The following is a 10,854-nucleotide window of genomic DNA, read 5'->3' on the forward strand; positions in this document are numbered from 1 at the left end:
GGCTACGTAAGTGGTAAAAAACTTTGCTCATGTAGCACTTTTCTAAACCACAGTGCTTCACAGTAACAGCTACTGGAGAATTCTTTTTTTTAAAGTAGACTGCCTAAAACTCGTGTGGATGCATAACTTGAGTCATCTGCCAGTTGATGCACCTGCAGATTTACCTCTCTGTAATTAAAACACAGGGTGGAACAAATACTAAGACACAGCCAGATTAACATACTGTGTATATATTACATTGTAAATTACACAAACATCTTACAAGCCTATGAAGACACAAAGTGCTCAGTATTAAAAAAGAGTGATTGTGCGCATTCAGTTCAAAGCAGCAGCCTGTTTAGTGGGGTGTCAAAACTTTTACATATGCCACAATTAATGAACATTCATTTATTTTCTGTTTTTTAAGTTCATTAAATAAAAAGAAAAAAACCGTTATAAGGTGTTAAGGAAGCGACATTTTTTTTTTAATGTCTGTTTGCTGCAAGGGGTTTTATTTACCTCTTTTCACTTCAAAAAGCAACAAAATGTGTAAATAGGTATACCACCCTTGTGTCAAACGGTTTACACTGGGACAGCACACGGGACAACAGCGACACCCTGGGGTCATCGTTATAACTGCACGGACTACACCGTACACACTACACATGCCTGCGCATTATCTTGGGAATTCAACCTTAAAACGAATTAATATCAACTCCACATTCTAGATATAATAGTAGCTATTAATGTCGATCTCGCACACGAATCCCACTATCACCTCTGACTGAACTAGCCAGCTTTATCACCAATGTGTGTGTGTGTGTGTGTGTGTGTGTGTGTGTGTGCACGTGTGTGAGACGGCGTGTGTGTCGCAGTTGCTAGAGGTGAACCGTGTTGGTCAGATGCTACCGGTCGCAGTGGCAGCGGTAGTCAGAGTTGTACGACAGACATTACTAGGATTTATAATTTTTCTCTGAAAAAAAAACAAAAAGAAAAAAACAGGACCACGCCGGGATATTGCTTGTGTTACATATTATTGCAGAAGAGAGCCAGACTAAAGTTAAGTAACTTAACTACCGCTGACGTTGTAGCTAACTAGCTTTGCCAGAAAGTTCTGTGTTCAGCCTGGCAGGGGAAGTGTTTACTAACGTTAGACTGTCGGAAACATTCGCAGATTGTCGCAGTAAATAAAAGAAAATGGTGTTTCTGGAGTTGGCAGGGGTGGCCATCACCTCCATCAGTCCTTAACAGGCTTCGAAGTCTGGTAAGAGGAGTTAGCATGCTAAGTTAGCTTGCTAGCTATTCAAGTAATATGTGTGTGGCTAACTGCGCAGCGAGGGGATCTCTTCCAAAACAAACGAACAGTTAGAGATGACATGTTTTACGGCGTTTGCCTCCAAAGCGGTGCCCTTTTTTTAACCAGACTCTAAGCAGCCGGCTTGTCAGCGTTAGTCTTTCCTTTCCAGAGAGGCTGTTGTCCTGCTGCCTTCATCTCCACATATAAGCTAGCCATAAGTAGCCTGCTGCTAGCGGCTTCTTAAACACTAATACTGTTTTATAATAATGACTAATGGGTGTCATCTGGTTTTCCTTCTTTTAGTAACGTTGGCTGAAATCAACCACCTTCAAAACGGCAGCAGCAGAGGAGGAACTGGACTCAGCCGGCTCAACTTCCAGGTCAAAGATGGAGTTAGCCGCGGTGAGTGCACCTACTAGGTGCCGTGTTGTGATCATCATGATAATACAGAGAGACAGTCACCTAGCTCTATGAATTAACCCATATTTGTATCAGCATTTATTCTCCCATACCCGCCAAACTGTTTAAATAGTTAGACTGTTTGTCCAACCAATAGACTATTTTTTAGATTTGTCCAACCAGGCTACCAGTTGTTGATTAATGATACAAAAGAACACCCAGTCCAAGTTGATGGCACAACAGTTAAAACTACAAGCAGACATTAAACATTACCCTGTATCCCAGCTGTAACCTTCTCAGCTGAGATGTTGTAAATTGTGTGGAAAATAAGTTAAGGAATGTGTGTGTGGATAATGGCAATGTGTGTTCCAGCTGATTAAATACCTGACAGATCAAGAAACCTCAACACATCATCAAAATCATACTAAAATCAAATGTTACCATATAGCAGTCCTGCTCATTTATTTGCAACATTGCCCACAATGACCTAATACACCCACAGATATTTAAGAATTATTGTAAGTTATTATAATGACAGCGGAAACATCTAAATTTTCTCACAGTAATGCCCAACCCTAGTTAAACCCAAAGGACAAAATCAGCTGCCTTTTAGCTGGTTGCTAATGATATTTGGTTGAGACTTGCCTATCCAGAGCACACTGAATGCCACAAATGCATAATTCTTGACAATGCTTGTCCTTCCTGCCCGTGGTAATGAGAAAGCCGACTCTGTGAAAGTGTCTGACACCTCCTGATAAACATAATCAAAATAAAGCTAGAATCTGACAGAATTCTCTTGGTTCGCGATTGTTTGACCTTTATCACAGGTGGGACAGAAATGATGTGGATGGCATAATAAAAACATGGGATTGATTTTTCTGAATTGTTACCCCAGCCACACGGGCTGGAAGTCACCATGATAATTTGTTCTCAAAGTTTGATTTTGGTTATTTTCATGGGATATTTTGGAATTTGGATAAGATAAGATTGTGGGGAAAATTGTGCCCTCTAGTCAACTCAGAGATACATGATTGCAAGCAGATTTGTAGATTGCTACTTAACGACTTGTGTAAATTGACTCCTACTATTGTTAGTGGCCCATATTTAACCCCCCCGCCCCCTCCCAACACAGCCAGACACACACACACACACACACACACACACATATAAAAACAGCCACTTTGTGACTCATGCCGTTTGACAAAGATGCAATTTAGCAGTGAGCTTCGTAGGGGTGGGGGGGTCTGAAATACAGATGTGTGAGTGGGTCTCTGGAAGATAAAGATAGAATCTCATTGAAAAACGCAGGCTGGATTAAGCTTCTGCCTTGGCTGAGAAACGGGGGCTGGGGTGGGGGGAGCACATGAGAAAGCCATTGTGGGTTGCCTGGAGAGAGAGAAACAGAGAGAGAGTGGAAGGAAGGTTTGGGAAAGAGAGATGGAGGTTTATTTTATAATATGCTACTTGTAACAGCAGCATTGCAGGGAAAGGGAGGTGAAAGAGGGCAAAATGCAGGCAAAACAGGATTCTCAGAGCCGAGCCCCGGGCAGCCTGGGCAAGGTAGGTGTGTGTGTGTGTGTGTGTGTGTGTGTGTGTGTGTTTGTGCATAATGTGTGCATTAAAGTGGCATGTGTGTGCATGTGTAGAAGCTTAATGTAATGTGTATTGAATGTGGCGTGCATAGGAGACATTTTATGTATAGGGCTGTCAGTTTATATTATGGTTATTGTTGCTGTAATTGTGGTTATTGTAATTGCCTACTTTTCCCTATATACATGTTTTTCTGTGTCTTTACCTTCAAATGCAGTTAAATTAAATACTGTCCAACTGTCTTTCCATGTCTGTAGGTCATGCCTTCTCTGCCTGTTTGTAGATAAGACATGTAACCACAGATAATGTTGAGTCTCAGTATAATTCTGCCCAACACCCTGTGTGTGTGTGTGTGTGTGTGTGTGTGTGTGTGTGTGTGTGTGTGTGTGTGTGTGTGTGGGAACTGTCTCTGCACATCTAAATCATCTCCGCTGTGTATCCAGTTTTGTTTTTCTGTAAGGATGTAAATCTCACACAAGGGCACATCTATGCTATGGCAGGATTTTTGATGCAGATATTTGTTCAGATCATGTTTCCCTGGCGTTTAACAAGAGGTGACCAATATAGAGAATGATGTTGAATGGTGCATTTTCAGCTTATGCTTTTTACACCATGACTATTAACTTATATTTGTCTTTGCCTTATCCCCTTCATCTTCCTTGGTGTCTCTCTTCTGTGTCTATAATTCCAATTTCTCTCTACATTCGCCATCCTCTCCTTCTCTCGGTCCACTGTCTGTCCACCATTCTTTCATCCTGTCACTTCTCTCCCTTATGTCCTCTCTTTGCCATTCCCCCATTCCACTTTTCTTTGTATCTCTCTCTGTCTCCCTTCTCTATCGTCCCTCTCTCTGTCTGTCATCATTCCCAGGCTCACCCGGCTCTCAAAGCCTTTATGTGTGGTTCTCTCAGTGGCACCTGCTCTACGCTTCTCTTCCAGCCTTTGGATCTGGTCAAGACACGGCTGCAGACTCTACAGAACAATGCCAAGCCAGGGTGTGTGTGTGTGTGTGTGTGTGTGTGTGTGTGTGTGTGTGTGTGTGTGTGTGTGTGTGTGTGTGTGTGTGTGTGTGTGAGAGTGAGTGAGTGAGTGAGTGAGTGAGTGAACATGCAGACACTCACATTTTACCTATTTCACCTGCATGCCTTCAGATGCATGTACATCAGCATGCATCCAATGTTAGCTTCGTTTTGCTCTCCCTGACTTCGACTCACACACACCATGATAAACATACTCTCAAGGCATGTATGACAACACAACAAGCACGCATGCGCACACACACAGCATGGCAGGACAAAATCCGAGGGCATTGACAGCCTGAATCTTCTGGGCAGTTAGTCACACCAGAACCATGTAATCCTACTGTCATGCTAAGGACAGGAAGAGGATGTGTTAGTGGCTAAGAATGGATATTTATATGATATTTATATGAAACATATGAATGGATATTTATATGAAACAATGATCCGCAGGTGGAGGACATGCTTTAGCTCCAATTTCCAGAGGATAATATCGGTGTTTAATGAATGTTCAAAGGTGTATTGTTTACATCATGAAAATCTAAACTTTTTGTCGTCTGTCTTTGAGAGTCTGTAGGTTTTTACATGTGTGCACCTTCAAATGTGTTCGTAACCATTCCTAAACCTCATCCTGCAGTGCACCGAAGATGGGGATGTTTACTGTTTTCGTCAGTGTTATTAGGACAGAGAATTTCTTCGGTCTGTGGAAGGGAGTTTCACCAGTGAGTACCTGTTATTATTTATAAAAAAAAAAACCATCCATTTAGTACAGTGGTTCTGTTCATGAACACACATAACTTTGGCTTTATTTAGTAAGTCAAAGAAAACTAAAAAACTTTTGTAGTATGACTGTAAAATGTTAAAATTATTTTCAGATTACCATGATATACATTTGGGGACATAAGTATTTGGACAGTGACACAATTTTCATAATTTTGCCCCTGCACAACAGATTTGAAACAAAGCCATCAGGATGTGATTGGAGTGCAGAATTCCAGTGTTAATTCAAGGGGTTTAACAAAAATATATCTCACAAATAGTTTAGGAATTACAGCCATTTTTAAACAGTCCCTTCATTTTTAGAGGCTCAAAAGTAATTGGACAAAACAACAATTATAAATATAAGGAGTATTTTTCATACTTGGATGAAAATCATTTGCAGTCAATGACTGCCTGAAGTCTAGAACCCATGGACATCGCCAAATGCTGAGTTTCCTCCCTTGAGATGCTTTGCCAGGTCTTTACTGCAGCCGCCTACAGTTGCTACTTGTTTGTTGGTCTTTCTGCTCTCAGTTTTGTCTTCAGTAAGTGAAGAACATGCTCAGTTGAGCATGGGGTTGAGGTTAGATGACTGACTTGGCCATTGAAGAATATTCCATTTCTTTGGCTTGTGAAGCTCTAGGGGTGCTTTCGCAGTATTTTTTGGGTCATTATCCATCTGTACTGTGAAGCACCATACTATCAGTTTTACAGCATTTGGCTGAATCTGAGCAGATAGTACAGCCCTATACAGTTCAGAATTCATCCTGCTACTTCTATCAGCAGTCACATCATCAATAAACACCAGTGACCCAGTCCCAGTGGCTGCCATACATGCCGGTGCCATAGCACTGCCTCCACCACGTTTGACAGATGATGTAGTATGCTTTGGATCATGAGCCGTTCCTTTCCTTCTCCATACTATTCTCTTCCCATCGTTCTTGTACAAGTTAATCTTGATTTCATCTGTCCAAAGAATCTTGTTCCAGAACTGGGGCGGCGTTTTTAGATGTTGTCTGGCAAAGTCTAATCTAGCTTTTCTGTTCTTGAGTGTTACCAGTGGTTTGCAGCTTGTAGTAAACCCTCTGTATTTTCAGCGATGAAGGCGTCTCTTGATTGTAGACTTTGACAATGGTACACCTGCCTCCTCAAGAGTGTTCCTGACCTTGGTAGATGTTGTTAGGGGGATTTCTTCACCAAGAAAAGAATTCTGTGATCATCCACTTTAGTTGACTTCTGTGGTCTTTCAGGCCTTTTAGTGTTGCTGAGCTCGCCAGTGCATTCCTTCATTTTAAGAATGCACCAGATTGTTGATTTGGCATCTCCTAAAGTTTCTGCCATCTATCTGATATGTTTCTTTTGTTTGTTCAGCCTAATTATGGCCTCGTTCACTTGGCACCTCTTTGGACCGCATATTGAGAGTTCCCATTAACAGCTACCAAATGAAAATTCAACTCTTGGAATCAACTCCAGACCTTTTATCTGCTTAATTTGTCATGAAATAAAGAGAGAACAGGCCACAAATGGCCATGAAGATGACTGTCAGTTAATTGTCCAATTACTTTTGAGCGCCTGACAGTGAGAGACTATGTATAAAAATGGCTGTAATTCCTAAATGGTTAATGTGAAATTTTTCTTAAACCCCTTGAATTAGACCCCTTGAATTAGAAGTGAAAGGCTACACTTCATTCGCATTTTCATGGCTTCGTTTCGAATCCATTGTGGTGGTGTACAGAGGCAAAATTATGAAAATTGTGTGACTGTCCAAATACTTATGGAGCTAGTTGTATATTATACTCTTGGTTGGCTTTTTTTTTTCTTCGCTGAAGCCTTTAACTGCATCACATTAAGCAAAAGGCTTGATTAGAGAAATGTTAAACACCTGTTTTTCTCTCTGGCAGTCGTTTGTGCGCTGTATCCCCGGGGTCGGCATCTACTTCAGCACCTTCTATTCCCTGAAGCAGCACTACTTCCTAGACCGGGCACCCAACGCTGGTGAGGCTGTTCTTCTCGGAGCGGGTGCCAGAGCTGTGGCTGGTGTCTGTATGCTGCCATTCACAGTCATCAAGACACGCTTTGAGGTGAGTGACAGAGTCTTTACATACTGAGAGCAGTGTTTCCCACGGAATTAAACTAAAGGCAATCTTACATTAATGTATGATTACATACATTACATGTATGTAATCATACTTTACATTTGTTGTCAATCAATGAGTGCTTCAGCAGACACGTGTACCTTCAGCAGACACATGTATTCAACAGGTGCCAAGAATAACAAATGGCTTTTATCAACAGTCAAGCCACAAGAAGGAAGGAAGCTTCTCTTTGCAGGGCTATTAGCTCACCAATATGTTGGATGAGTCTTATTTTATGTCTTCAGGCACTCCTCATACACGGTTGTCAGTATGGCTACAAAAAAAGTAGCAATTTTATAATAAGTATTTGAATTACAAGTAGTTGGATGGCTCTGGTACAGAAGATGACGCTCCTCTTCATAATCCAGCCTATAGGATACTTTTTGCCGCAGGACAAAACAGAAGAGGATTCACAATTTACAACTGGTAGTCCACAGCAGCAGTCTGTAGCAGTGTATCCGGCTGGGTGTGTCTAGGTGAATAGGCAATTAGTCCCCGTGTCATAAAAGCAATGGTGTGAATAAACATGTTCCACATTCATTGTAGATGTTTATATTTGGTTTCAGAGTGGCTGTTACAACTATGTGAGTGTGTCCGGGGCTCTGAGGAGTGTGTATGAGACCGAAGGAATCAGGGCTCTGTTCTCGGGGCTGACGGCCACGCTCCTCCGAGATGCTCCGTTTTCTGGCATCTACGTCATGTTCTACAGCCAGGCCAAGAGGACACTGTCTCAGGGTAAGAGCGACACCGCATCAGCATATCAAAATGGAGTTCATGAAAATGAGAGACACTACTTTCTAGCTTCTACCACAGAAAAATCAACCAAGTGTATACTGTATGATTTTTGTGCTTTTGAATCTTTGGTCTCCAAAAGTGGGTTTTGGGTGTTTGTACTGTTTGTCTTAAACCTGTTTTTTATGCACCCAGATGGCCAACAACACAGACTGCATTTCCATCCACCTGTTTTACTATGCATTTTGAGTTATTCAATTAATAAACTGAGTGGAAACCGTAAATTAAAAAAAAAAAAGAGTGAAATTAAAAAAGTTTGAAATATTGCAAAAAACATTTGGCTTAGGTGTAATATTTGGTGTACTCCTAAAAACAAAACGCGACAAAGTACGATGGAAACAGACTTGGCAAATATTATGATGTACGTGAAGCATGTGACTTTAACATCATTCGTCACTGGAGAGATTGTACAATATTTCCACCATATTTTCCACTGTGTTCCATTGTTTGAAGTTTGACTCTGACTTTTTAAATTACGTCATCTCACTGTAAAATTAAAACTTCTGCAGTGGTTTAATGACACGTGACTGGAGAATTAGCACCACCAACTGTTTATCTCAATGAACTGGCTCCAAATATTCACATATGTGGATGGAATGTGAATGGAGTTTTTTTTTTTTGCTAATTTCCTGGAAATTCACTTCAGATTTGCACCACATTTCTTTGGATACTTGACTACGGGTCATGTTCATTTCAGTGATTATAACAACGTGTCCAGAGCTCCACTCCACACTGCATTGCCCGGTCCGATACTGTCGGCCGATATAATCTTAAATATATCACTCAGAATTTGTTGCCCGATAACTAACAAAAAACTTGGGTACAGAAATGCCAAAGATATCCTGTTCTTCTCAGTGTTGGTCACAATTTTAAAAAGAACAGATTTAAGGGATCCTTACCATAAATGTTTGTTTATATTATAAACACTGCTGTAATCAGCAGTGCACCTGACAATACATATCAGTATACTCATCTGCTTTCTCCTAATACCTGGTCCCTCTTCTCTCTCAGAGGTGACTTTGTCGGCCTACGCCCCGCTGGTGAACTTCAGCTGTGGAGTGGTGGCAGGTGTCATGGCGTCGCTGGTCACGCAGCCTGCAGACGTGGTAAAGACCCACATTCAAGTCAGTCCAACCCACTGCAGCACGGCAGATGCTATTCGCTACATCTACATGGTGTGTGCTCATCGAATCACAACAGGCAGATTTCTTCTTACTATGTGCATGTCATTTTCACTGAGAAGCAATACTGGCATTGCTTACTGTTGTTGACTAAAAGGGTAGAATATTGCCAATACAAAGTATCTTATTGAACTGTCCTGCTCTCTCTTCTCCTCAGGAGCATGGTATGAGTGGGTTTTTTCGTGGGGCTGTACCCAGGTCTCTTCGGCGCACCCTGATGGCAGCAATGGCTTGGACTGTCTACGAACAGCTTATGGCTCAAATGGGCCTCAAATCCTGAAGAGCAATGATGCTGAGCCGTGAAAAAAAAAAAAAGGTGGAATATGATGGGATAATGATCTATTTTCTCACTGAAAGCCTCATGCAAGAAGAAAAGGGAGCCGAGGAGCTTATAGAGAGTGAGCCAGCACTTCCAAGATTTTGAGAAGAGGAACCAGTGGATGCCTAGAAAAAGAGAGTGAGAATGCCGTTTGTGCTTGTGTTTTTGTTGTTATTTAAATGTTTGTGAAAATGTGCCTGTTCTTGTCTATAGGTGTGTAAGTTTGAGATTGCGATGTTACACCTGACACACTCTTATGTCAGTCTTGGACTGAAGTGACACTCCCCGCTGTGAAGTGAACTTATTCCTCCTCTTACTATTTATGTATGGACACACTGAGGTATGGCTACCACTCATAAAATACACTTGACAGAGGGCCTGTATCTCGGCTGGGCAGCTTAGTTGCCTTTGACAAGGTGTTTAAAAATGCTGCCAAGACAAACGGGACATCAGCAAACTGGTGTACCATACCTCTGTTGAGGTTGTCAAAAGCAAAGCACAGCAGAGAAGGAGAGAGGAGCTCTGGCCTCTGCCATATTTATGAAACTTAAGATTGAGCAATGTTCCTTACTTGCCAATTGATATTAATTGACAAGCAGACTTAAAGGCCATTTACTTGTTTCAGGCTCAGACAATCACAAGTACTCTTAACTACAATATGGAAAGAAAATCTGGGCTAACTTCGGTAACCACACTAAAGCCTTTTTTGCCATACTGTTTGAAACTATGCTAATTTAAACTTGATATACAACTATGGTGCATTTTTGTTTGATGAAACCAGATGTACTTTTTAAAGAAATAGTGATAGTCACATCTCTAGCTAAAATATATTCAGACCTGTGATGGCATCTCAGTCAGTTCAGGATTTTGTGGATTTTTGAGTTTTGTAATAGAAATACTTGATTATTTTTTTAGAACTTAAAGGTACCCTGTGGAGTTTCTGACCATTAGTAGTGCTGTGGAGCAACGTTTTATGAATGTGTCCACTTTTTGTTTGTATTGTGCACACACGAGCAACATAATGCTCAGTCTTTGCCTCCAGGTTCATGCTATTCTATTTGAAGACAGTTGGCAGCAGTAACATATACATGCACATTGCACATAAACATGCTTTCCAAACTGCACCGACACACTTACAGTAAAGCGTCTTTTTTAAAACCACAGTGTCCATGATGGTGAAGTTTAAATTGGTTGTTGTGATGGCACAAAGCAAGTTCTGTCCAAGGTGAATCCAAGTTCACACCGTTCTGCTTTCAGACAGTTGGCAGCAGTAACATACGATGACATGTGGCAATGCTGCAACAAAAGGAAGGAAGAGGACGACTTCAAGCTAGCAAGCACGAACATAATCGATGCACAATTTTAAAAAAACTCAAAAAATTGG

General features: G+C 41.3%; 1 protein-coding gene across 2 annotated transcripts; it reads left to right on the forward strand.

The window, feature by feature from the left end:
- Window positions 1–901: 901 nt before the first annotated feature.
- LOC120800360 (mitochondrial glycine transporter B-like) lies at window positions 902–10,641 on the forward strand. 2 transcript variants are annotated; one of them, XM_040146427.1, is made up of 8 exons: window positions 902–1,243; window positions 1,580–1,678; window positions 4,136–4,260; window positions 4,922–5,006; window positions 6,945–7,124; window positions 7,745–7,913; window positions 8,982–9,145; window positions 9,309–10,641. In XM_040146427.1, the coding sequence occupies exons 2-8, from the start codon at window positions 1,664–1,666 to the stop codon at window positions 9,429–9,431; spliced, it is 861 nt and encodes a 286-aa protein (XP_040002361.1). In that variant the 5' UTR covers window positions 902–1,243; window positions 1,580–1,663; the 3' UTR covers window positions 9,432–10,641. The 2 variants fall into 2 exon arrangements, with proteins under 2 accessions (XP_040002361.1, XP_040002360.1); XM_040146426.1 differs by lacking the exons at window positions 902–1,243; window positions 1,580–1,678 and having other exon boundaries at window positions 1,690–4,260.
- Window positions 10,642–10,854: the final 213 nt, after the last annotated feature.

This window comes from Xiphias gladius, chromosome 15, assembly GCF_016859285.1.
Source record: "Xiphias gladius isolate SHS-SW01 ecotype Sanya breed wild chromosome 15, ASM1685928v1, whole genome shotgun sequence".
Lineage (NCBI taxonomy): Eukaryota > Metazoa > Chordata > Actinopteri > Istiophoriformes > Xiphiidae > Xiphias > Xiphias gladius.

Bases quoted from the DNA above. Each gene is read 5' to 3' on its own strand.
- LOC120800360 (XM_040146426.1), top strand. From the start codon at position 3,836: ATGATGTTGAATGGTGCATTTTCAGCTTATGCTTTTTACACCATGACT. The intron at 5,007-6,944 runs GTGAGTACCTGT...TCTCTCTGGCAG, and splicing joins TGTGGAAGGGAGTTTCACCA to TCGTTTGTGCGCTGTATCCC. The intron at 9,146-9,308 runs GTGTGTGCTCAT...TCTTCTCCTCAG, and splicing joins CTATTCGCTACATCTACATG to GAGCATGGTATGAGTGGGTT.